The sequence below is a fragment of the Trachurus japonicus genome, chromosome 11, assembly GCF_045865225.1.
Source record: "Trachurus japonicus isolate A0001 chromosome 11, Traja_1.0".
NCBI lineage: Eukaryota > Metazoa > Chordata > Actinopteri > Carangiformes > Carangidae > Trachurus > Trachurus japonicus.
The window spans coordinates 28,960,176-28,988,087 of record NC_140917.1 but is presented as its reverse complement, the minus strand read 5'-3'; the positions used below and the strand labels follow the sequence as shown (position 1 = coordinate 28,988,087).

At 42.7% G+C, this 27,912-nt stretch overlaps 1 protein-coding gene and 1 long non-coding RNA gene across 2 annotated transcripts in view; one reads left to right on the top strand and one right to left on the bottom strand.

Moving 5' to 3' along the window:
• The window catches only part of LOC146979050 (uncharacterized), a 129,321-nt gene that overhangs the window by 87,440 nt on the left and 13,969 nt on the right, over positions 1–27,912 (top strand). The gene's annotated exons all lie outside the window — the stretch shown is intronic.
• Positions 702–24,261, bottom strand: angpt2b (angiopoietin 2b). The gene is made up of 9 exons (XM_085792237.1): positions 23,126–24,261; positions 17,588–17,743; positions 16,794–16,915; positions 14,612–14,844; positions 14,027–14,151; positions 10,085–10,186; positions 5,956–6,122; positions 2,582–2,712; positions 702–2,350 (listed from the first exon to the last, which is right to left on the bottom strand). Exons 1-9 carry the CDS (start codon positions 23,441–23,443, stop codon positions 2,190–2,192), a joined length of 1,515 nt encoding a protein of 504 aa, XP_085648363.1. The 5' UTR covers positions 23,444–24,261; the 3' UTR covers positions 702–2,189.

Genomic DNA, 27,912 nt, shown 5'->3' with positions numbered 1-27,912 from the left:
TAAGTTTACCATCTCTCTGCCTCTGTTTTTATAAGCAGCCCATCGAATAAACAGTGACTGGGACAAGTAGAGAAGCGATGGCAGCCTAGAGTCTGGTCTGCTTCAGTGGACCTGAACACAGCCATTTCATCTGTTGAGCCAGCAGGCCAAATCAAGTGGTCTTTATTAAAGTCGCTTTGATGGATTCACCCCTGGCCTCCCCCGCTGTGATCTATCGCCTGTCCAGCCCTTGGAGGTCGTAATAAACTTGTTTAGCAATGGGGTCACTGCATACAAGCAGAGCATGTGCGTGTTAGTGTGTGTGTGTGAGAGAGAGAGTGTGTGTTTGTATATGAGGGGGCGCTTTTACAGTATGCACCTCAGGTCTGTCATGACAACCAGTGCGTCGTATATTCATAGCCTCTGGCACTCCATACACTTGTGATGATATTTGTAGTTTCCTCTGTGATACTGGCGTGATTGCATCATATATTTACACAAACACACACACACACACACACACAGACAGGCAGGGTTGCAAAGCTGTTATCACTGAATAGTTCTACCGTGTTGAGCAGCTCCTGCATGTTTCCTAATAGATCAGTAAATCAAAGGCAGTTGAGCCTGGGTAAATCCTTAATAAATTCAATGAAGCTGCACACAGTCGAGGTATTTATTTGGAAATAAGAATGATTTCCTGTTTTGCCATATTTTTCTACGATCAGAGAAAGTGTCCCTTTTGATTTCAATAGGTCAGACATGTCAAAACACCAATACCTGGCTCACAGTTCATTACATTTAATGGAGCATTTCTGCAGTTGTATTACATTCGCAGCATTAAGCAATGAATCACGCTAGGGAACTGCATTAAGCTGGGAAGATGAGATCTGTAAGCTTTCCGTCCTTCATCGAACGAGGCACAACAATTAGCAGACGCCGTAGACTTGGCCAGCCGTCGTCCTCCTCTGCTTTCTTTGAGTTAGCGGCTTACTCTCCCCAGCGTACACCAGCAGATGCAGGTCACTGTTAGTCGAGGTGAAACCCATCCGCTCTCTAATGGGCACCACTGGGGCCCAGCATTATTGGATGATTCATCAGATCAATGGTGCAAAACAGTCCTCATCTGACTTTCCCGAGTCCAGCGTGTGAGGCCTGTTGAGGTTTATGCAGTTTACATGGAAACAGGCACCTGGCACTGTGGATTATAGGCACCAACGACTATACAGTGTATGATTTTATTGTTTGTAACAAAGTGAAAAAATGAATTTACAGCTTTGTTCCCAGATGTTATTACAAATGTTTCATTTTTAAAAGTAAATCACACCAGTGGAAGTGTGATGTAGTTTTATGAGCGAAATCCCTCACAAATAAACTTTTATGAGAGGTGTGACTGGAAGGATTCAGGCGTATTTCATTCTGAAAAACCCTTTGGAAGACACGGCAAAGGACAAAGCCTGTTACTGTTGCTGTTCTTTTATTAACAGCGGTAAAACCATTGAAGTCACTGTAGGTTATCACAGGTTATATTGTCTATGGACAGTTTTAAACAAGAAGTGATGCTTCACACTCCAGTGGAATAACAATGCAAACAGGGCACTGCATTATGGCTTTACATCATATATTACAGAGTTAATTAAGCATTTAGTGTGAAATCAAGACTTTCAAAGTACAGATTATATGTTTTAATTAAAATATACAAATGTCTGTCTGTGAATCTTGCCCGATAAATGAGACTACAGCAAATTTTCAAACACACAACACAAGTTTTCATAGTTTAATACCAAAATATGTGTTGCTATGAAGAATTTCTAAAGGTTAATCAGTTTATTCTTTGAAATAAGTTTTGGATAACTGAATTAATTGATTCGATCAGTTGTGTTCTTGCAATATCTTGTCATCTGATGAAAAGCTCATACCCTCCATCTCATTCGTCTTTCAGCTCAACGGTCCTCATAGAAAATGTATTCAGGGCCCTTCAGTGAATAGATTTTATTGGTGGAATTCCTTGCTCAGGAATTCATTAAAACCACAGTCCTTTGGTGAGAGTCTGGATATGTCCCCAGGAAGTTTCTAAAGCACCTGTCCCAGACGCCCAGAAGATGAAGGTACGAACCGTGTGATTCAAAAATCCTCACAAAATACACCGTTTCCAGGGTATTGTTCCTAGTATTCACTGGAGGTGACATTCATCGCACGAGAGAGCAATGCCATCAGAAGTTCGCCGGGCGTACCATCATGGTTGTCATTGTAGCTATCAGGTTCGGCCCCTTCCAATAGTACCATTTGATCCCATTGTAGCGAACCACAGTGGATGAAGCAGGGTAGTAAATGCCATTGAGGTTGGACGGGCCACAAGCCTCAAACCACCAACCTGGAGCAGAGGAAATGTGGCAGTCAGTTCAAGGAAGAAGTCAGACTTAATTGAATTCAAGCTCATGAAATGTAACACCCAAATGTACAGCTGTAGGTCAGCAGTAACTTTATATTGGTGCAGAGGGAAAATGAAATGCACTTCGGGACATTTACAAGGGGGTGGGTAGAAATGTTTAACAAGACGGGTAATAAGGAGACGGCTCGAGATGAGCTGAGGGAAGCTGCGTACCTCCAGATGCGAGCTGTGCACACTTGCAGGTGCAGAGGTCGTTGTCTCTGTCCTTGGTGCTGAACTGGGTGCCGGTGTGGGTGAGGCTGCTGGTCCGTCCTGCTGTGCCATGGAAGCCCTCAGCGTGAAGGCTATAGTCACAGGAGAGGAAAAAAAAAGCGCAAAGAATTTCAGCAATGAGCTCGGCCGCAGGCGCTTCAATTCATTATTTAAAGCTGTGCTGGGCAAACTTTTACTCGTTGGCAACTCCAAATGGCAGTTTGTGGTCACCGCCAGAAAACAGTTTGAACTTCAGTATCTGTGAAATCATTTAATGTTATGTTGTAAACTGAACACACACAGTCATGTTGACCACAATGGCTAATCCGTGACTCCAGGGGGCAGATCCGATGTCAGTATTGGGGGGGACACAAAAGTGATTTTTTTTTTTTTTGCCCGTATTTTTGGACTACTTTATGACATGATTTATTGATATGGATCAATATCAAATTATGAAGCCCTATGATTGAGGGGGTCTTTTTTTTTTTAAAGCCTGCTGATGCCATCAGCGTCTGTGTAAGAAACTACCCATTCATTTCCATTGTAGTGGAGGAGACCAGAGATGGGATGTGGAGTCAGAAATATATTTGTCAAACATTATTTGTTCCACCATGTCAATCATTTATTTTTTAATGTGAATCTGGAATGTGAAGTCTGAAAATAGATTTGTTCAATTTGGAATAATTTGGGGTATTTTTATATGGGGGGGACAATTCATGTTTTTCAGAAATTGGGAGGGGCATGTCCCCCCTGTCCCCCCCGGGATCTGCACCCATGCGCGACTCCTAAATACCACTGCGTACTGAAGGGAAGAGGGAGGCTGAATGTTGGAGAGTCCGACTTTCTGTGGTTGGGGCACTAATGCTGTTGGTTAGGAACCAGTTTGTAGTTCACTTTTAATTTCCCACTCTTTGTTTGATGTTTCAATGCCTCTGGGCATATTTAACATTAAAATGCCATTTTGGCAAACCCAACCTCAATAGGCAGCATCTTAAACAGCGCTCCTCTCTTTTTCTGCTTCATCCTGTCACGTAGAGTCTGTGTATAAGACCAGCGTGGTGTTAAATCAAAATAACCCTGTGTGTAATATTGCGTGATAAATGATTAATAAAAAATATATAAAACAATCAGATGATGAAGTTGTAAACCATTGCAGATCACAGCCTTTTTTTAGTGTACGGACCATGTTTTTAATACAAAGTACCAGCTCCCCTAGGTCCCCACTGTTGTCAGACTTCAATACAAAAACTAACCTAAAACCTCTCATTATTTTCCCTCCATGCTGTGCTTTGAGAAACAGCCCAAACAGTCTGAAAGCAATCCCTGCCCAACTTAAATTGATTCGCTCAATTATTTCCATACAGGCACACAGCAATGGATTGTCTGTGCATGCGTGTGTGTTTCTGTGTCACTCCATCAGTCCCTTTGTGTGCGTGTGTGAGTGTGTCAGTACTGGTTTGAAGAGAGTGGACGAGGAGGTCAGCCCCGCTGTCTGGCCTCTCCTCTGCCCTGTCATTCTGTCTAGTTAGTACAGGACTCTCCCCTGAGTTATGTGACCCCCCTCCGTAGCCAGGGGCACGCTGTCTGTGATGACTAAATGAAGAATCCTCCTCTTGAATTTGTAAGTTCACAGGGCAGGACAACACATCAAGAGGGGCAGCGGAATGGGAGTTTGAAATGACAGTGCCAGGGACGGGCATAATGTTGGAACAGCAGAGACAGTGGGGATGTTTCGCTGGAGCTTTTTTTTTTCTTTTCATGATGGATCGGCAAAGTGAGGAAAATTAAAGACTATCAAAGTAGACAGGCCGGCAATCACAGGCTACAGGATATCCTCTTGGAAAGGTTGTCCTGTGGACTGTGCCAGCTATTCCCACTCTGAAACATTTGCATCAGCCATGAGTTCCAGATGAATTAGTTCAGCTAGTCCTCCAACAAGGCAGACCACAGGCTAATCCTTTTCAAGGTGACAGTCTTTTACATTGTTATTCTGTCATTTAATGAAAAATATACTGTTACATTAAAAGGAATGCTTACTGTAGCATTAGTTTAACCATACAGTAAGAACAGCTATTCTTGGCTAACTGAAAGGGGGAAAGTGGTCTGTCATACTGATGATTAATGTGTGAATAATGTTGGTGAGTTTTAGGTGAAGACCTCCATGTTGCTCTGGGGAACACACTGGATGCAGCTGAGGAGGAGGAGGAGGATTTCTTTGGCTGACTAGCTTCCTAGCACCACAGTTGTGGCCTGGGATTTATAATTGAAACCCTCAGAAGAAGTCAGCGTCTTCAGAATGCTAGTAAAGCCGGCGCATATTGAACTAGTTAAACAGAACATGATGTCAGAGGTAGCAGCTACAGAGGTGATTATATTCACTCAGGTGCTTCACCTCACACAGTGTAGCCTACAGCAAAATTGTGAAACATTCACTTTCATTGTGCTTATTATGTGGAACAAACACAGGCAAATGCAATTTGCTGTACCATTAGAGATCTTGGAAGGCATTCACCTACGTGTGATTATGGTTTGTCATCTCTCTGAGCATCAATCTCCCTAAACTTCCACAAAACAAGGGCAGATTCCTGTAAATTTATATGAAATCTAAATAGAATTATTATGGTTTTTATTTTATTTCTGTCTGTTTTGGAGGAAGCGCCACCCACATATAATCTTGTTAGTGATTGCAGGGTTGCTGTGGAGCTTTGTTTGAGTTGTCAGTCCTTGGCAGGGCTAGGTATTGCAGACTGTTCCTGTTATACTCTAGTGGATGTGGCTCCCCTTGGGGATTTTTCAGGGGCAGCGGTAGCTCTGGTGATGGGAAAAGAAAAATGGAGGTAGACGAAAGTGGCTGCATGCCCTCCATTGAGCTAATCATTTTGAATGACATTCTTAAAGATGGTCCAAGTGGCTCCTCAACTTCAGCACTCAGGGATAAGAAAGCTTAGAGAATAAGAAAATGGAGAGGAATTTGAACCGGTGATAACATTTTCTAATCTATCGTGATAAATCTTGCACCCAAAGGGAAGGCAACTATTGAAAGGGTGCATTGCAATTATGCCTTTTGCAATAAATGGCTCTTAACAAAACATCTTACTGAAATAAAGCACCTCCATCAAAGTGTTATTCATGTCAGATTCCTGAAAAAGTGAGGAAATTCAATAGGACACCGAACTGTGTAAGTGTTCAAGTTTGAGGTAGTTTTCAGTTAATTGATTTGATAACTGAAATAAGAGTTTTTGATTTAAGCATCATTAAAACTCAGAATAATGCACATTTAGCTGTGAATATAACTAAATAATACATCAATTATATATTTTTTGCTCTGTGGTTACCTGTAGTTCTTGTCTTCTCCATCTATGTAGAAGCGATCGTAATGTGAGAAGGCTTCGTTCCCCTCTCTGTCTTTTAGCTGGACATGCAGAGTGTATTCCTGGGAGCTGGTCAGCTTGTGGATGATATCATTCCCCAGCCAGTGTTCCCCAGACGGCTCTCCAAAGCCCTGGATTAGACACAAAGACAGAGAAACAATAGAGAACAAGAAAATATTCTAACAAGGGGGATGATTTTACCCGAGACCTGCCAAGTGTTTTTGGAGTTAACATGAAAATGGACCTCAATTTAAAAAGTTACATTTATCATTTTGATAGCCTAAGGCAGCCCACTGAGTTTATGAAGTGAAATACTCTTCCCCCAAAGCAAGAGGCCAGTCAATTGAGACCTTAATTTACCATAATATCCTACCAATGCTCCATCTGGACTTAACTGTAAAATAAAAATTGGCTTTCTGGAGGGATCCACTGTTGTTTTTAACTTTAGAGCTCACGCTTTCTAACCCAATGTTGGCAATGAGCAACAATGAATGAGCGCTAAATATCATGATTAAGGCTACAGGAAGTAATAAAATTTGAGAAGTACACTTTAGTTGTATTCTGCTTAAAAAGACAGATACACGAAACATAATAAATCCAGATGCTTCCATTCCATGTAGGAGGTGACTAAAGAGAGTATGGGAATGATGAGAATGATGATGGCTTTTGCAATCAAGCAAAAAACAGGTGACAGTTGGCAAGAGGCAGGGTACGCTCTGGACAGATCAACAATCACACTGACAACCATTCAGACTCACACTTACACCCATGTGGAAAGTTTAGAACCTGTGTTAGGAAACTGGAATAGCTGAGTAAAACAAAACATGTCCGTTCACTTCCATACAACTGAATGCCTCAGCTACACAGAAGTGCATCATATTATTGTTGACCCAGACCATCTATTTTTTTCTTATTCCCATTTATTTACCATAATCTAAAACAAAATTGCTTATATATCTGATATAATGACTCCATTTTCCATTGTTGTATTTTTTTCTTCCTCATCAGTTTGTTTTAGTCCTCAATGGTATTGGTTTCCACAGTATTGTTTATTGTCCCCTCTGGAGTGAGCATTGACCTTTAAGATAATTATAGCTCAAACACAGTATGGGCACTTTCCCTCCAACAGGGATCCATACAATCATTGAAGCTGTTCTGCCGGGTCTTGGTGACCCAGCACCTAACCGAGACATTTTATGTGTATTTTTCTATTCATTTATCAACCACCTTTATATAATGAGAAGACAGAATAAAAAAAGGAACAAGCACATAATGGAAGAGTTCACTCTTAAGAAGTGGACTCTAAATGAAAGTCACAGTGAAATTATATAAGTGAGTGGTAGCACATTTTAGTCTTCACTTCAGATGTTCTTAAACGCTAATTCTTCCTAAGCACGGACAGCTCTGTTCACACAATGTAGAATTGCCAAGGACTCACATAACACAGTCAGGAGGCAATTTTAAATGATGTTAACATCGAGAAAGCACAGTAATATGAACATGATTTGACAAAGGAACCAGCAGTAGTACATGAAAACAGATACCGTGTGTCATAGGCGTGATGGCTCTGACAGAAATGGCTTGCAGCAGGAATGGATGTTATCAGATGTCACTCTGGGGAAATGATGATAATACCATGCAACAGTCTATTCAAAGAGCTCCCTTAAGAGGATAGATGTGATGAGGCCTTGATTGATGAATCTCATAGAGGGTTGTCAAGTACAAAATACACAAGCGGATGTGAGAGCTGGACTCGCAGCGTGAAAAGCCTGCATGCATATGTTAACTGCAAGGGATATTCACAGAAAGTCGGATTTTTTGTATTGTTACATTTCCAAGGCAGAACGGTGAGTTATCCAACTCTGTATCTGTAGGTTTGAAACATTCTTCATCCATTTGACAACAGGGACACATTTTGTCCTTGTTTACCTCTGGAATTCAGAGTCACTTTGTCTAGCTGCCAGGCTCTTGTTTTGTTACTGGTCTTAAGTGAGAGTGAATACATAGTGAGAACCTTGGAGCATTTATCATTTGACCTGCAGGTCTGGATGCAACATTTGATCAACACTGACCAGAGTGTCTGAGAATATTGAGAGTGGACCTGGGCAGTGAAGCGTTTCAGTACATACGTTATCTGCCATCTAACAGGGCCCCTGTTCTCCCACGCCCCAACTGGGGCCAAATATTTATCATCCACTTGTAAAAATATTGTTCCTGAAAGAGGTTTTTACGCTTTTTTTGTCGTTCTCTTTTTCTCACTCTTTCCGCCTGCTTAGCATTTCATTTCCAGTCCAAGCTGTGGCAATTGATTTGTTGGCGAGGGTGAGAGATAAATTGCTACTCTGTTAAATCAAAAACCTAAACTACAGGCTCGCTCACTTGTTCTACGTGTGATTCAAAAAGGCTGGAAAACATGTTTTTCTCTACTGGTCAAAGGAAAGTGATGATTCTGCTGAGAAAACTTTGTTATGAGATTTAAAAGAACATTATCTAAATGTTAAGTCCAAACACCAGAGAAGCCAAAGGTGTGTGATTGATGCTGTGAGAGCAGTGGAGCAACTTCAGAGTCTCTGGTGTGCGATTGTATTAAATCCAGTCTTGTATTTGGAAATGTTGTTGCTCTCATCACCACACTCATATCCCTTTGCAAGCAAGCTATTGAGGTCTAAAGGATGCATGTAAACAGTAGTGCTCTGTGGTCACTGAAGTACATGATGTGTGTGGGAGTATGACAGGCAGAGGGAGTGAGAGCAGGTGCAATAACATGGAGGGTGGTGGAGAACATGAGGGCGGCCAAATACAACAATCGCAGGTCACCAGGGATCACAGGCCAGTCGGACTCCCACGCCTCTCTGTGCCAAACCACCCGTAGATAGTTATTGGAACCTCCTGTCCAGTCCCCACAATACTGATCCACAATACCTATACTGACAGTTAGGGATGGGTATTGATAAGAATTTAGCGATTCCGATTCCATTATCGATATTGCTTATCGATTCAATTCCTTATCAATTCTCTTATCAATTCTCATTGGGTGAGGGAATAAAAGAGAAATGGGTTTGTTTGCATTAATGCAGTGGTTCCTAACCTTTTTTGGCTCATGACCCCTTTTGACATCACAAATTTCGGTGACCCTCAATCAAGATGAGCAAGCTCAGATATTTGTATATGCTGCATTTTATTTGATCTTGATTTATATTCAAGAAAGTGAATGTATAAAGAATATAGTTGTTTAAGATTGTGAAAAATAATTAGTTTATTTAAAAACATTTTTTAACCAATTACTAGACATTTAAGGCGATCCCATTTGAATTCCAGGCGACCCCACATGGGGTCCCGACCCCAAGGTTGAAAACACTGCATTAATGGCTCTAACATTAAAAAAGTAGACAGGACCGACCTGCCTGGACAGGTTAACACTAGACCACTGTGGCTGTGGGCCAGCTGTACTCACAGGAGGAATTTAACAATGTTTCCATTTCATGGTTTTCACGCATCTGTCTTCTTCTCACTAGTTATTGTTTTCATAACGTTCGTTTTTATGCGGAGTGAGCAAGCGAAAGAGAGAGCGCGCGAGAGAAAAGACACAGGGCGCACCATTTCACGTGGCTACGAGCAAAACCTGAAAGGAAGTGGTTAGAATAAAGAGAGAAAAACAGAAAGAATATACATGTAGCCTGTTCAGGAGACGTTGTCCTGTCCTCACGACGTGAGGGAGGGAGGAACGGATGGAGGCTCACAGGTTTAGTGATGAGGAAACGTCACTGTCAGCTGCATCTGTCAGCAGCTCCGCTCCACGCAGACACCTCACTAACTTTATTTTGTGAGAACAAACGGTGACATGTGGATATAAACACTAAGCACCCTCATTTATAATGAAGATTGGTTTTAACGTAACGTCACGTAACGTTATTAATCAATTAATGCGCAAGTTTCTGAACCAAACGGAATCGATAAGGGAATCGTTAAAGCAGACACGCACACGATTCCAAGAATTGATCCAAGTTGGAACCGGTTCCGAAGAGGAACCGGTTTTCGATTCCCATCCCTACTGACAGTGATGCACCCTAATCCTACACTCTGAAGAACCCACCGTTTTGTAGTCCCTCCACCCACGATGGAAGTTGACGGAGCCGTTCGTCCGATGCTGTATCAGTGTCCACCCACCACCTCTGGTCCTCATATCACAGAACACCTGGAATAAAAGGACAGCGAACCTTTATTCATGCTTTTTGAGTGAGTAATGTGGCTGCATTGAAGCTGGCATCGGACCCTCCGTCAGATTCTTTTTCTTGTTTACTCGTCAGCCAATAGGTATTTCCAGCTTTAAATCAGGAAATCTTTTACCTTCAAAGAACAGCAATAGATTTTTTTCCCACTTTGTAGCAGCACAATAAAAGAACATAAATGTTATCACTTTATATAACACATATTTTCCATAATAATTGAACAGATTCTTATCTAGTTTCCAGCCACCTCTCCTTTGTATCTCCATCTGCTCCTGAGGGAAGTATTTTTTTTCTTTGGCAGCCAAAAGCTCCTCCGTGTTAACCAGCTTGTCACTAATTGTCTTTTGTTGCTGGGCAGGTAGCGTGTAGTAGGTTTATCACAGCTTTTTTCTTTTCTTTTTTTAATGCTGAAAACAGCTGCTTAATGTGTCTGGAAACAAGATTGATGATAGAAGTGTAAGTTAACTGAAAGATTAAAGTTGCAGGACGTAACATCAAAACAATTAGCTGAAAGACATTAAAGAGGCCACATAGACCTGAGGGGAACTGCAGGTGATCATTCTTAGTGGGTTCATTACTTCAAGTAACTCCTTTCACGTTACACATTATTTATTCAAATGATATTGATTACTGCAGCTTTGAATTATACTGGGCAAAGGTGATACTTTCACTTAAAAAGAAAAAAATAAAGTTGATATTGTTTATAAAAAGTAACATTTCATATCAGTATAGTAGTACCAGTATAGAGCTAATCAGTTCTGAGTGTAAACTGAGATTAATTTCAAGGTGTTACACTTTACAGTGCTGATGTGGTGTGGTGGAAAAAAAGTTGTAAGAACGGACAAGAAGAAACAAAACACACTAAAGCCTCTCTGTTATTTGAGGGATGCCTTGGAAACCTCAGGAATAAGGAGGGGGAACCCAACATTTCAGGGTGACACGTAATGATATGACCCAGGTGGGAAGGAAAAACCAACATATCAGCATGTTCTCTTATCCCCTTAAGTGGGGGTTGAGGAGGAGGCAGATGCGGTTTGGGTTACACATGCTGTTTTCTTTCTTACTTGGCTGCACATTTTGCCTCATGTAGATATATTTGGAAGAACAAATAGGAATGAATTACACTTGAAATGTAGACTTGTTAAGGGACTTGTTTTAGGTATTCAAGGTGTTTAACTGGACATATTCCAGCTTCCCTTTGGTATCATGATTAAATGACTGTGGATATCTCCCCTGGGTGGTAAGATTAGCTGCTTTCTTTTACTGAGATCCGAGAGATCTTAATAGAGCAAGTGTATTCAGTTAACAAATCTCAAGCCCACAGGGTTGGACTTAGTTTTCCTAGGCCCTATATTTGAATCTCTATATACTGCAGCCACCATAAATTATAGATATCTGTGACATTTCTGACTTAAAAACAACCACTAGAGCCTGCCGTGTTGATAATTATGATGAACTTGAATTGATTTGCTCGGCCAGTTGCTTGAATTTTATCCACCAAACAAACCACTCCGACCTGTCTCAAGAGCCATGCAATATGGATGCCAGTATGTGGACAGACTCCCCAGGGGTCTCTCTGTTTCGACATTTCAACTGGTGATTTTCTGCAAGAAATGAAATGAGGGTTTCCAGCACTTTCCCAGAATAGTAAAACTAAATCAAGGTCAAAAGGCACTCAGGTCTTTTACTTCAGAAAACAACAGACTGGCAATATGCTGTGATTATCCACTGGCACATTAGGCTGCGTTTGTGGACTTAAAAGCGTCACACTGAATACAAAAACAAGGTGGTGAAATAGAATTCTCATTTCAAGTCATTTCCCAAAATGCGATAGTTACTCTGATTTAGACCAGATCCATATTTAATACACCAAAACCATGTATTATTAGCCAAAGGAGTCATTTAAGTCCAAATCTTTTACAATAATATGCAAAACAGCAGACCACTTAAGCATTATTATGATTTTTAAAGATGATAATGGGATAGTTATAATTTTCAAAGGGCATTGAGAGGATAAAATTGTTACCTCTGAATATTTGTTTGGAGAAAAGCCCTAATGTGTTTCATTTTTAACCCTGTGCACCAGGGCCGGCTCTACACAGGGGCACAGGGCCTCAAATCCAAATTTTAGAAGTTGAGAAAGCACATTTTGATATACTCAAAAATGTGTATATTACAAGTTGACAAAATTATTTGCAGTAGCACAAAAATCTGCCGAAAAAGGGACACTGTTCTTTTCTAAAATGTTCTGTTCTTTTTTTTTTTTAGTATTCTTAGACTACCTTTCAGTTTTGTAAATCTTGACCATAGTAGACCCCCCCCGCCCCCTTTTCTCAGAGTACACCAGAATGCTTCACTCACATTTTAAAATCACAAAAATTTTCTGGGGGGGAGGCTCCCAGACCCCCCTACAGGGGTTTAGCTACTCACATTTTTCACCCCCTCTGGGTTTGCAATGCATCTTCAGGTATATGCACCCCTAACCCCCCATATAATGTGGCTTTTTGCATTACGACAGTAACACATTTGGGCTCTAAGACCCTGGTTGGCCCCCGGCCCCGAGTTGGACAGGTCTGAAGGTAGAGGCCTGACAAAGTGCAATCCACTTCTCCAGGTTGGTGTTGGATACATAGTCAATAACCCAATTCAATTAAGTTACTATAAGCACAGAGGAAAAAAAAGTGCTGGAGCATGACCTGTTCAGATGATGCCCCCTTCACATTTCTTACTGCCCCCTCATATATGCCTGCCTAGAACCGGCCCTGCTGTGCACATGTAGCTTAGAAAAGTATGTCTGACAGAGTCCTGAAAAATCACAAAAAGGTACTGATCCAAACTATGAATTATTTGGTTTGTAAACATCATTGTTCACAACCTTGGGGATTAAAAAAATAGATATATGCATAGATAACATGGCTAGATCACATATTATGTGTGCGCCTTTTGTCTGTGGTCCAACTGAGGAGGCCCGCTCTCTGCTTCGGAAATAGGGCAATTTGTATCTGCTCCACTTTTCTGCAGCCACCCAATCTGCCAGCCACATTGGGATTAGATGGCATAGATTGAAAGCAGCAATGATTTGGGGAGTACTAACTTGCATTAGTGGAAATGTACATTGGCCCGAGTTGGCGGAAAACACATGGCACCAGTGCCTAACACCTGGCTGCCTTGCCCACAGGAAATGAAGAGGAAGAACAGGGGAAAACAGAGGCAGTAGGAGACTGTGCCAACCAGCAAACTAGACTGAGAGTAATGCATAACAAAAAAAACAGCTTCCCTGTTATGTGTCTTTCCCCCTGAATGCTAGGGTAGCCTGCTGGGGGAGGCCATGGGTGAGTTAGCAAAAGCTAGCTCCATCAGGTCATCAGAGGTACCTTTTAAGCTTTTCTGACTTTGCATTCAGCAGTATACACTCACTCACCACGAAGCCTGCAGGGCATAATGCTCCTGTTGAATATTATTTTAGCTCTCAGTAACCCAGCGTGGCATTTCCATCAGCCTCTATACCTAAAACCCTCGCAAATTACCATTACCTCAGACCAGTTTGTCCTTCCAATGTTTACTGCAGTCCAAAAAAATGATGATAAGCTCTCAGAATGCCATCATGCAGTATGCTTTTGTGTGAAATAGAGAGAACTTAACATTACACAGACTGAGCATTACCTGTGAAGTTAATACAAGTGAAATGACCCCAGTGCTAAATACTGCGGGACTAATGGATAAAATGCCTTACAAAAAAGTTTCATGTCACAGTCAGTTAAGTGATATTTGCAAGAAAAGGCCAGTGACCTTTAAAGCCTCACTACCTTGACAGTCTGGGTGGAGTTTGGGAGGCGTATGCTATATATTCCACTCTCTGTCACTCCAGATCGCAGGATCTCAGCACAGTCCCTGAAACTCAGCGACTCCTCTGTGGGCATATTGGAGATTTCTGTGAAAACAGGCAGGCATGGGTTTACAGATGGCAGCCTTATGGGTTTTGCACACAAATCCCAACCCCATATGTGAGTTCTCTTGTAGAGTTAAGCTGTGGTTTAAGCCTGCCACGTTTGTGGTGCATGCATCATCTACATAGTGTGTCAGAGATTTGAATTACAGGCTGCTCAAGTTATATAGTTTTTTTTTTAATGCAATTAGGATTTCTTTCCAGCTCGAATCACAAATCAGAGGTCCATTAACCAAAACACTGAATATCTCTTTTTTGTCCAGAACTGCAATAGAAATTGTGTTGACAATAGACTATAAGTATTTTTTAATATGTTATAACGTGAGACTGTTTCTCTTGCTGTGCATATTTGTATCTCTTGTTTACAGTAAATGATTTGATTAGGTTAGATTAGATTAGATGGATGATTTGCAGCATAATTTGCTATAAACCCAGTCAGCCTTACCGTTGCAGTGGTTGACCATGGCCAGCAGCTGCTGGACAGTGTCTGTGAGCACGGCCTGCTGCCTCTGAAGTAAGGAGCTGTTGAGCATGGAGCTGCCCAGCTCACCCTGGAGCTGGTTGACCAGTCGGCTCTGTCTCTCCAGAACCTCTTGAAGCTGCTGCTTTTCACCCTGCAGGCCCTGTAGCTCCCTCCCATACCGAGCCTCCAGCGCTAAGAGCCTCTCTTCCAGAAAACTGTCAAACAGCAAAAATTCATTGAGCATAATATTGGGGTTTTTTCTACTCAGTCACTTATATTCACTTCCTTACAGTGCATGGGAGAAAAGTAAAAATCTGAAGACACATTATATCAAGTGCTAAAATACATATTGATTGTGTGTGTAGGGGTTATAAAAGAGTAAGTGCATGTGGGAAATCACAGGGCAGGTTGCGCAAACGCACACATTTACATGACGATGACAAATAGACATCAGTATGACAGTCTCATCGGGCTAACATCATATAAACACCTGTACTGCAGCAGCACTCACAGATGGGCCTGCATGCTAAGTCTCTCCATCATGGCCATGAGGCAACGGCTTGACAGTGTTGCGTGTGTGTGTGTGTATCTGTGCCCACACCCCCACCTCCAAATGAAGATCATAAATCCCTGCAGCCTGATCTTTATGGCTTTGACTAACGACTCTGCAGCAGTTATTTATTGAAACAATCCAGCCACCCAGATTGAACAAGCTACTTTTCAGCCTTGTGCACACGCAGCTGCTGCACTAAACATGTATCCTCAATCTCCCGCTTTAGGCAGCGGCTCCATATGTGCCCTGGAAGGATCAATCCAAATCATTTTTAACATCGCTTCCATTTCATATTTGCATTGTGGTGGGGGGCACTCGATAAATGTGGCAAAGCAAGCAAACAACTTGTCCTCCTTTGTGTGTATTTTAATTTGAGGCACAGTCAAAGTGTAGAGCACGGCAGAAAACCAGTACAGCAATGTTTAAACAGTTGCGGGGGGTTGACAGAACAAATATGGGATTTTGGATCACATTGTTTTCTGGGCAATTAAACTGTTATGCTTATGATCTTGTGCTATTTGTTTTTATTGTAATATAGATATTCTATTAGTCTGCTCTCTGTCTGTCTCTCTAGCACAATGTGCTGCACTTCCTGCCAATGCTATTTTACATGCAATACCTATGAAAACAAACATGTCTCTCTGCTCTTTTTAGCTTGGCAGCAGTTCAAAAACGGCTTCTATGCCCCTCAGGCTCAGCAGCAGTATCCCCCCCCTCCACAAACCACTGCAGTCCTTCGCTCTCCACAGCTGCATGGCTGCAAATCTAGCTGTGACCTTCCTAATTTCATGCGTCCTGTCATGGTATTTACCCTTGTGAAGACGTGTTCATTTATATACATGTCAGACACATGTAACCAACTCGAAGGAGGACGGCCTAAGGGCAGTGCAGGGCCACAGTGCCAGATGTGTAACAGGTGTTGGAGCTGGGGCACTGTGCTCTCCCAGTCACACTTTGTACATTATGGATGGAATGATAAACAGCCACATACAAAGATAGAAAACACCCACTCCCTTTCACACCGCCCAGCAGCCTGTCCTTAACCCCCGCTGGCCCCAGGCTGACCTTGTGTTCCTCGAGAGAAGAATGGGAAACCCCTCCTATGTGCTGCCTATTCACTGGCAAACACACACACACACGTTTACACAATACACATTATATTGTCGTTAAGTGCCGTGTTGTTCAGATCGGTCACTCAACGTCGTCTTTTCCAGTTGTTGTAGCAGAAGAACAGATTCCATGCTTTGTGCATGTACAGATACAGTATATGACCATTTCCAGGCCTTTACATTCTGTGTGAAGTAGCTTTTTCCTGAGAAAACATGCTTCTTATAGTGGCCACACCAGAACATTTGGAAACGTCAAAGGAAAAGCTGGCCAGCTTCAGTAACTAAACTTGTAAGTAAAAAACAAATATCAGCAAGGACTGCATAACACCACCTGCTCTTGTCCTAAAATGAGAGTTTAATTAATTCACCTCTGACCACTAAGGTGTAAATGAACACAATGGATCTTAAAATGAAGGGCCTACTGTATATCTACCAGATGAAAACCACCCTGTAAGTTTTGCGGTGCTTTGCCTGAATAAACTTTTGAAATGTTAGTGCTTACCCGTTTTTATCACTGAGGCGTGAGATCTCTTGAGTCTGCAGCAGAATATGTTTCTCCAGCCGGTTAGTGAAGAGCGAGTACTCAAGCAGCTGGATCTCCAGGCGACTTGTCTGGTTTAACACCTACAGATGGATAAAAACAGTGGAATAATTCTATAAGAGCAGGTAGAGGGATGGATGGGGGTGATAAGAATTAATGGATGGAGAGACTGATGTAAAAAAACTATTGTACATCAACAGTGTTGTACAGCTTATTACAAGGACCAAAAAATGTCCATTCTTTGATCTTACAATGAAAACTTTAGTAAGAATTATCTCATGCGCACCTGTGACATGTTTTGAAGTTGCTGATGAAACAAAAAGTTGAACAAAGGCGCTCAGATATTTGTACAGGTTGCTGTTTCACATCAACTTTGATAAGAGAAAAAGAAAGCATGAGGACCAAAACAAGCCCAGTCTGTAATAACAGCTCTGTGGCATGATTGAAGACACATCTGTGTTGTGCTACTGAGTTTTATGTTTTAATTGGCTTGTTGTCAGACGCCGAGCTCCACTCTTTGCGTCAATCACAGCCTGTGGAACCAAATACCAGCTGTTTTAAAGCGGTTGCCGCCACCTTTGGGCATGGCTTCGCGGCGGGTTACATCTGATTTACATTTAATTAGCCATTCGCCAAGTGTTTAGCAAGTGACATAATGTGTTTTCGCATGGGTGTGATCCCCACATTTGTTCATTTGGATTGGCCGCAAACACGTTTTCTCAGTGTTACCATCAAATCCTTCCCGATGGGCTCACCTGGGTCTCAACGTCTGTCAGTTTGCGAGTCTGCTCCGCTGATTGGCTGAGGAGGTTGGTTCCCATCTCGAGCATGGCCGCCGTCTGGGTGTGTACCGCGGTTCTCTTTATTTCCTCCATCCCTGAGCGCACATTTTCCTGGATGAAGTTTTCCAGCTGTAAAGAGAACAAGCAGACACTGGGAACGTTATCCACAATGTCAGATTGTGGTCATAATCATATTTTTAGGAGGTAATGTCCCCATAGGTCCACTGACATCCTGATGCAGCGGCCTGAGAGCCATCTATAATTGTCACCTCCATCTTTGATAGAGTCGTAGAATTCAGTATCCCCAGGACACTGTCGGTGCCTTGCCACCCATCTGTCTGTCTGCAGGTCTACCTCAGGCAAATACCATACATTAATAAAATGATGCAATATAAAGGCATTTCAGTGGAAAGAAAGAAGAGCAGCACTGGGGTTTGACATTGTGATATTCATGCACTGGACTACTGGGATGTGCTCGCTTACTCTCTACAATCAATCACAAGCTCAGAGAAAGAAGCATTGGTAAAAATCCCATCATATGTTTCAGCATAGGTAAAAATAGAACGGCATCCATCTTACTCCAATAAATAGATTGTCTTATTAACGTGGCCAGTTTGAGCGCATCAGGAAGACAAATTTGTCTTTTCCTGCCACGAATGATGGAATTTTGTTTGGTGTTTTACGTGCAATGGTCTGTGCCTTTGCAATAAGGCAAAGTAGGATATTGAACCATAGAGCATTAATATTTATGACTTTTCTGGAGAGAGAAGATCAGACTTTGTTCATTAAACCACATGACTGGAAAATGAAGTCTCTGAGGAGAAAGCATTCAGAATTATCCAGCTAATGAGTGGCTATCCACTAAAAATCGAAGAGAATTCAAATGAGACTATGATTGTTTTTTTCCCCCAATACAAATGCCCATCTCAGAGAGGAATGGGGTTATAATAATGCATCGTCACAGAAGGGTGTCTTGTTTTTTTTAAATGAAGTAAAAAAAGTGGATCCAAGTGGCTAAATAGAGATGAATCGGCAATTAATTGTTTGCCTGCTAGTAATCTTTCTCTCTTTGTCACTTGCTTCCTCTTGATTGCTCTCACTAACTCCCTCTTTCATTCAAACGCTCCCTCCTCCTTCCACTTGGTCTGTAAATCCATCCCTCACGTTTCCCTACTTGTGGACAACTAAGACTGCACAAAGAATCCCTCCATAACGAAGGTTATGAAGAGATTACCAAGCGGATTAAAGCCAACTCCAAAGGAAGAACCAAAGATCCCTGCATCATAATCAGCCCCGTGCATTGAAACCGCTATCAGCCGCTGGTCCAAATTGTTCCCATTACAGCCTTCTTTGATAGAGCTCAATCCAGAGGTCTCGATACACTCCATCTCCCACTGCCAGTTGCATTAATTGCAGCTGTGTCGCACTCTGCACTGAGCAGCCAGATAAACCACATTTGGGATGTAGTGTAATTCTGTCTTATTGTGTCTGAGAGGGACAGAGGAGAGATTCAGCGCTCAGAAAATCAGAGTTGTATCACTTGATATCTTAATTGTTGAGCAAATAGACACATTTGTTCTCAGCTACAATTAAAAGGGAGCGGGGGAAACATATCTATAGTTGATGTTCTGGCAAATGACAATGATGGCACATCAGGATGGGGATGATCACGAGGGATGTGTTGATGGAAATTGTGACTTGATTGATGTGTGATTGGTTAAATTTGGATTTCTGCCTCCACCCCAGTCCAATTGAGGAGGATGAAATTCAGCATCAGTGTCTGTCTAGAGCTAGTAACACTGGACAATCCACAGATCTCGCCGTGAAGAGTTTTCTTCTCATTCAAATTCAGCCCTGCTTTTTTTAAAGAATTTGTCAGTGTGTTCTGTGCCTTATCCAGGATAACTCAGAGGCTGAGAGATGTTGCTGTTGAATCTTTAGTCATGCTAGAGGCAAGGCTCTAGGGATGGCAGTGTTGGTCAGTCCACCACTCTGGTCCAGACTGACCCCCCCCCCCCCCCCCCCAAAAAAAAAAAAAAAAAACAGTTGGGGGGGATCGCTTTTAAATTTTTTACATATGTGTATTATTCCCAGAGGTATTCTATTTCTATTTTTCATGATGATCTGACTTTTGATCTACAACCAACAGAAGGCCAAATTTTTTACTTATCAAACTCCTAACATTTATCATACACAGAGGATGAATCATAATGACTTTGGACTTCCCCTAAATTTAATTCTGACTCTTCCATGAGGTTGACATTTGTGGTTTTGAATTTGTTTCTCAGTAAGTATTGATGGATTAACATCCATCTCCCCTTCAGGACAAATTGTAATAACTTTGGTCATCATTCAACTTTTCATCTAGCATCATCAAGTAAAAATTTTGCCCAATACTTTGGCTAATGTTGAAACTAATAGCTTCCCCATCAGCCTTTTTTTAAAAGTATTTTTGGGGGCTTTTTATTGCCTTTAATCGACAGCACAGTCAATAGAGAGACAGGAAATGGGGAGGCAGGGAGGGGGAATGACATGCAGGAAAGGGCTGCCTGATGCGGGATTCGAACCGGCCCCACCTGCAGTGAGGACTGTAGCCTCAATGGGACCCCAGCCTTGACTGTGTTTAGTGGTAATTTGTCAGTATGGTAATATGCTGAACTGAGATGATATAAAAGAAGAACGTTGAAACACCCCTGTTAAACATAGGTATGTTAGCATGTATGTTAACATGCATTGCGCTCAGAGCTCCACCCTACAGAGGTGCTAGCATGATGGAGAGTCTCAATCTTGTTTAAATGTATTTTTTCAGGGGCTCAGTTGGTAGAGCACCCGCCCCATGTGTTGAGGCTGTCCTCACTGCAAGCAGCCCCGGTTCGAATCCCGTGCCGAGCGGCCCTATCCTGCGTGTCATCCCCACCCCCCTCTGCCTCCCATTCCCTGTCTCTCTTTGAACTGTCCATTAAAGGCCAAAAAGCCCCAAAAATATACTTGAAAAAAAAGAAGTATTTTTTCAATTCTGTGCACACAGCAAACGTTCATCCACTGACAGATTAGCAAAATTTGTATAAAACCTTAATTATCTGCATCCATGGATACATCTAAAAGTAACTAATAAATAATATATATATATATTCATGTCACAGTTAGGATTAAAACCAGTGGTCTTAGATTGACAGAGAGACCAATTGTGAATGATGTAGAATAAGTTTTTGGCTTAATGAAATATTGCTTGGCCTGGAAATCAGGTCACCAAGGGTAGCCTAGCCACCTTGATCTCTATGCAATATTTCTGCATTAGCATAATCCACACAGGCTCTTAATAGTACTTACAAAAGCATGCTCACATCCCTTTTGCCAACCCTTCAGGGCAGCAGAAGGCAAAAGGGACTAGATGGGGGGTTACATTAGGCCTTAGTACAAAAGAAAACAAATACTAGTTTCTTCTTGGAAACAGAACAGAAGGAACTTGAATATTAATACTCTCCTGTTGCACTCGTCCACTTGGCGATTCCTATGCGGAACATGACGGATTAGTGTGTGCGCTCCTAGGTTTGTGTGTGGGGGGTGTGTGTGTGTTGTCTTTCAAGAGGTTGGGGTGGAAGGCTCAGAGTAATGGTCATAACATCCCACGGGAGCTTTGAGTGAGGCCGTACAAAGTTTCACCGACGTACACATGCCTCCAGCTTTTCCGCATGCATGTCAGCCGTTTCTAGCCCAAACTTATGCAGATAGGCTTAATGAGCTCCACAAGGTGCTGAAAGGGCTTTGCCCTCTGGGGTCAAAGGTTAGCTTACCCTCGTGCATATCCAAAAGAGGCGCTCCTGAGGTCATGCTATGTTTATGTGAAAATCCCACCTACAGTGCGATCATTTATGCAGCACCGTGGCCCTGTGGGGGTAATGTGTTGAAAGGTTGGATCTTGGTGCTCATTGCAGACGTTATGTGGAGGAAGTTTGGCAACAGAGCAAAATATGTGTCAGCAGAGCTTTTTCTGTACATGTGGGGGCTTTAACTGCATCTCCTCTTCATGATGGCTAATATAACATCTCTTGTGGAATGTAAGAAAAGACACCCAGCAGAGAACATGCCTAGGAAGAAGTGCAGTATGTGATGTTTTTGTATTAACAATCTGTGCTTTGCAGGCTGTATGCATTAATAATACACTGCACACATGAGGAAAAGTGTGTGAACTCTCTTTCTATCCTTGTCTCTCTCCATCTCCGACACACACACATACAGTGTGGCCTCCTGGGAAGCCTCCCATGGAAGCTGGGTCTCCAGTTCATTGACTGAGCATCAGACAGAGTGCTCACAGGGGAACCGAGGGTGTGTGTGTTCTCGTATGTGCGTTTCCCACTGCGTGTCAGGAGAGCGTGAGCAAGACAGACAAAGAGCCTGAGATCTGATGGTCGATGAGTCAAGGTGTGAGATGAGATGCGTTCACGTCTCTCCCAGAGCCGCAGAACGGTCCAGATGTGGCCAGAAGTGACAGAGATGGATTCAGAGGAACATGGTGTCAAAGAAAAAGGAGAAGAGGGAACCGGAGGGAACTGAAACACACACAGACGATTTTGTGGTGAGTGAGAGTGGGGAAATGACAGCAGCACAGGAAGAGCGCTGGCACTCATAATACCGCTTTTTCAAATCCTCAAATATAATCAACATGTTTGGCTTCAGTTGGCCAATCTAAACACTCCACACAACGCTATAATCAGGCCGAGGATTAGCGCCCACCATAAATATTCTGAGAGAGATGTAGACAAGAATGGAGTGAAGGGTGGAGAGCGGCGGCGTGTCAGTCAGTCCGTCCTAGACAATGGCCCAGTACTGAATCTGTGCCCCGATGACCTTAGCAACCAAAACACTATTGTGAAGCCACTTTAATCGCATCATTTCATTTTAGTCGGTCATAATCCAGGCTAAATGGAACTGCAAAGGCCAACAGCTTAAATGTGTCTCCCCCCGATAAACAAAACATATTTCACAGGAAACATTTCATATGTTGTTGTTTTTTTTTTGGTTTATTTTAACTGAGTTCAGTAGAGTTCTCAGTTGCAGCTCAGTTGTCGGTTACTTTGCCTTGCAAATCAACTAAAAAAAGTTTCCATCAACTTGCCTGTTTTGCGGGAGGGGGAGGGCTCATTCAGAAAGAACTGTGAGGTGTATTTGGCACCATGTCATGTTAGCAAAATTCATTTAATCTTGTCTTTCTCCTCTCGCATGCAACAGGGAGCTCTGGCGTCCCAGTGGTCTTAAATACAGATACACGCTCTCACACCAGACGTTGTCATGGAGCCAGATATGCACACAGCGAGCATCCAGGAAATCCCAGCTAAGCACTGAACTTATCAGTAATGAAGGATTGTCAACAAAATGTTACGGGATGCGTACTCCAGTGACAGTGCTCTGTTTTTTTTGTTTTTTCCCCCTGCAGACTTAAATGAGGTACGTGAAGAATAAATAAAACAATAAAGGATGACAGAGGAGACAATGATTGTCCAGAGATCTTACCTTCTGCAGCCACTGAGTGTTATTCTCCATTGCATTCTCCAGACTCTCCAGCTTCCTCTCCTGCCAGGAAGGCCTCTCCTTCTGGGCCTTACCCTGCTTGGGCTGGCTCAGATCAGACTCGGCCTCGGGCGGGGAGTCGCTCTGCAGGGTGTTGGTGACCTGGAAGTCCTTTAAGGGACGGCAGTGCTCCAGCTCGGGGAGGATGAAGGTGTAGCTGCAGGAGCCGTGCTGCACGCGGTGCTGTTGGCGCTCGGAGCCAATCACGGCGGCCAGCAGGTAGGCCAGGTAGGCGAGGGTCAGGGCCAGCAGGCGGCCCATGTCAGGGGAACGAGAGGGAGAGGGGAGGGAGGGAGGAGAGGGGGAAGAAGGAGGTTACTCCACCTGGCAGAGCAGACAAGTGGGTCAGGTGTGTTTCCCCTTCCCCTCCTCTGTATCACTGTCTTTTCCCGTGTCCTCTTAAATTGTCCCTCAAGACTCTCTGTCTTCCTCCTGTCTTCTCAATCCAGCTCCTGTCGCTTCTGTGTCTGTTTTATCACTCTCTCTTCTCCTCTTTTGGCCGGTTCCCCCTCTTTGCTGCTGGATCCAGAAGTCCTCTTCAGTCCAGCTCGTGCTCCCCAGTCCTCAGACTGACAGAAAGTACACAAACAGACACACACAGGAAAACAGCATTGCCTTCTACTGTGACTCCAGCACTCAGCCAGCGCATGTAGCTCTGTCCAGGAAACCAACAGCAGACTTCCCTCCCACCATTTATTTCTCTTCTGAAAAGTTGCTTTTCCTCACTGCCTCCTTTTCAAGCTGTCCATGCGTTGATCTGGAGGAGAGAGTGGAGGAGAGGAGAGGAGAGGAGAGGAGAGGAGAGGAGAGGAGAGGAGGGGTGGAGTGGAGAGTGGCCCGCTTCAGGATGTTGGCTCAAGTGGTAACGCTCTTAAAGTACAGAGAGAGAGAGTTGCGTTCCTCTCCACACACATACACACACACACACACACACACACACACATGCACACACCTCCTTTTGCTCATAATCACTCAACCATCCTTGCCTCTTTCATTTTCTCCCTCCTTCTTACGCTACTCCTGTTTGCAGGGGTTAGAGGAGAGGAAGCTACAAAAACACACACTGCTCACCACAACAGCAAAAGCTAGGAACTCTCTCTGACAACTTTTTACTCCCTCCCATTCTCTCTCTCTCTCTCTCTCTCTCTCTCTCTCTCTCTCTCTCTCTCTCTCTCTCTCTCCCTCCCTCCCTCCCCCTCCTCCCTCTCCCCCACCCTCTCTGTTGGTTTATTGGCATTACCACAATTAAGTGCAGCATTGCCAAAGCATGTTGTGTAGGTTTAAAGTGAATAATGTAATAGCTCAGAAAGTTACAAGATAACATAAGCAGTGGTTTTGTAGTAAAATATTCAAAACCTAGAGTGCACAATAAAAAAAAATTGAATCACAGCTGAGGTCATGAATGAACCTCCATGCACAAATAAATTGCATGCCAATTACAACCTGTGTGTGTAATACACAGCACCCTGCAAAGAATATACTACACTACACACCTTTACAGATACAACATGATGTGTTATCATGAAAAGATTTGTTTCATAGTTTAACAATGTAATAATGACGTTGAAAATCTAGAGGAGATGAATTATAAATAAGGTTTTGAATAAATATGAAAGAGTGGAGGCTGAAGGCACAAAACGCACATTTTTTTCCCTCAGGCTCTGACATGTTCTGACATATTTTACTGCTTCTTGTGGCAGTAGAAGATTTTTCCCCCCCAAGTCAGATTTTCCTCAAGTAAATAGTGAGTTTTGTTTTGGTCTGAGAGTGTGTGTCGAATTTGTTGAATCTGAGATTTATTTTTGGTTTTTCTCCAGTGTAGCAGAGTTGTGGATTTGTCTTCACCATGTGTTGTTGGTTGAACTCACGCCGTCTGTTGTCTCTTGTGTCTCTCGGCTGCCTGTCTCAAAGGCCGCGTGGAGGTCAGTCACACTGTGTTTAGTTAACGTATTTAGTTAAAGGGTTACTGTAATTAAAGGGCATACAGTATGGCATAACTCTGCAGCTATTGTGTATAAGAGAAGGATTCGTGTCTCAGGGTGGGCATTTTTTGTGAGTGACATCAGAGAACGCTGGTTCTACAAACACTGATAGGCCATATAGCAGTAGCTATAAAGCATTAACGATCATTGGCAAGTCAACTTGAGTATTTTATAGTTGATTCTTTATACGTTACTGTATAGAACAGGAGTAAGGGCTCAGTGCCTTTTATGTGTGGTATTGAATTTTGTTGCACTTTTTAGGTCACTAATTAAAAGCACAAATCGGCCTAATTCCTCTTTGTCCCGATTCTGTGGGATTCCAGGGATGTTCTGCCTCTTTGACTCTCTTCTCATATTGGCCAGCCCTCCCCCACCAACACTTTCCATTTCCTCCGTCTCCACAATTATGGTTTCAATCATAACGCAGCTATTTTTCTAATGTCATCATAAACGCCCTCCCAGCCTTTATCTCCCGCTGTGCAATGCAAGATTCAATCCACACCCCAGCGCGGCTCATCTAGTCAATTACATTGTGAATGGACGCAGTCGCAGCGTGGCACCAAACTCACTTCCAATACATCCTGCTTCTTTTCAATACCCTCCTGTCACAGTGATCAAGTACCTCCCACTCAAACAAGCAGAATAACACTCTCCAAGGATAACGAGAGGGGAAGTTGCCCTATCATACATCCGACATGAAGGCTGTTTGTTTGCTTCCAGCGATCAATACTCCCAAAGAGGAACAAACCGTATTAGTCTTTCAAAAGCAACATTTTTCAGTCCTCGCCAGTTTTGCCTCTGTTGTGTTCATTCCCATGCTAATATCACATCAGCAGGTGAGCTTACAGTATGAAAGCCTTAAGCTGGTGTATACTGTACTCGTCATGCACTGGGGAGTCTTAGTCCTTATCTCCCAAGCATGATGAGCATTCCACAATGCTGCTGTTGTGTGGACACCTAATGACCCAGCAGCTTTAAAGCCCAGTGTGTGTGTGGCCCCATCGCTCAGCATACCAATGACTCGGATCTATAGCGATATGCCTCGACTCATATCCTTCCCGGTCATGCATGCACTGTGTGTACATTGCCCAACATGACGGCTCGATTGATTGATTTTCATTAGGAATTTAACTTCATTGCATAGATGATGGTGCTGATTCCACAGGCAGAGCTGTCAGCACGTGATGTTCTCATGTGGAAAGAGAGAAAAGCTCATCCCTGAGCTGTTGTGTGGCTTTGTTTAATTCTGTGCAGTGTCTCTCTGTAGACATGAATTTGACCAGTGTTTTAATCAACTTAAATGATTTCCAACTACTGTTTATAGCAAGAAGAATTCCCTGTAGTATCTGTTTTTGCCATAGAAAATATTTAGATGTCACTCCATGTTCAGTTCTCTCCCAGAATTGAAAATCTGTAAATTTGTATCTGAACAACACACAATAATTGAACTGCTTTTCCCACTGAGATGATTTATGCACAGAAACCAACATTTCAGCTTGATAAACATAAGCTGAAATGGAGTATGGATGTAGCAAGTGTGTTGGGTAACAGGACACGCAGAGTAATGATCCCGTGCAAACTTACAGACAATGTGATATCCAGAGGGAGAACTCTGGACGCTGTTCCCTCTGTGGCCTCTTTCTGGAGAGTAAAAAGAGCACATACACATTTTTATTGCACTCAGTTTTTCATATAAAGACAGACTGAAGTGGAAGATAGGATTACTGTATATCTTTTTTGGCAGAGGATGGGAAAGATCAGAAATAAACCTAGTGGAAGCGTGAGTGAGTCACGTTGGAAAGCGATGTATTGATATGATTATTTATGGAGATGGCTTGAACAATCAAAGAGCCTCAGGTTTGACTGTGTGTCCAGAAATAGACGCTGTATCATCATCGGGCTGTTTCCAGTGCTCAATTGCAATATGAGAGTGGATTTTAATAAAAAGTTCCAGAGTTTCCCTTTAGTTACACAACTGGATATGAGGGAAAACTGACGAGTTTCTGTGCTGAGAGGAGTTTGACTGTTGTCCAGGTTTCTTTCATAAAACAAATACCTGATCATAAACAGGCCACTGTCCTATTCTTAAACACTCTGCAAAGGATCTACCGTAATGTATATGGATCCATGGATGTTCACTGTGGGATACATTCTCAACACACACTTAATAGGTTTTCTCTGTCTCTCACAATGCACACACACACAGGGCATACTGTATCTGGTCGCACACTTAAACTAAATCTTGAAAAACTCATAGTAGGATAAAACAGCAGAGGGGACTATATCATAACAACATGACTGTTACACAGATAGCCACATGATCATCAAAACAGAACATAAACATCAGCAGCCACACTGCAATAGACTTCACATGCTGAATTATGTTTCAATAAAAACCTGTGTTGATGTATTTTCACAGCAGCCATTTGCTCTATTTTTAGATTTGTTCCAGAAAAAAAAAATCCAAAGGAAACGTCTCATACATAAGGTTAAGTGCTTTGTTTATTGAAATGTACATTTCGAGCATAAACACATTTTCTGCCATATAAAACAAAGTGTGATGTTAAAAGAAATTGCCTTGGGCCCATAACTCACAGCGTGCTGCAGTGAAACGCTCTCCCAGGGGAACGCTGGTTGTTTGGTTTAGTGTCTCCTGTCAGGCCAAGGTATTTCCCACTGCTCCCTGAAGGCCCTGAATCAATCCGCCTGCTGGATTTGAAGGTGACATTCAGCCTCCCCTCCCTCCGG

Coding starts and splice junctions, on each gene's coding strand:
- angpt2b (XM_085792237.1), bottom strand. CDS start 23,443: ATGGGCCGCCTGCTGGCCCTGACCCTCGCCTACCTGGCCTACCTGCTG. Junction 6,123..10,084: donor GGTGGAGGGACTACAAAACG/GTGGGTTCTTCA, acceptor TGTCTAATCCAG/GGCTTTGGAGAGCCGTCTGG. Junction 2,351..2,581: donor TGCACAGCTCGCATCTGGAG/GTACGCAGCTTC, acceptor CCTCTGCTCCAG/GTTGGTGGTTTGAGGCTTGT.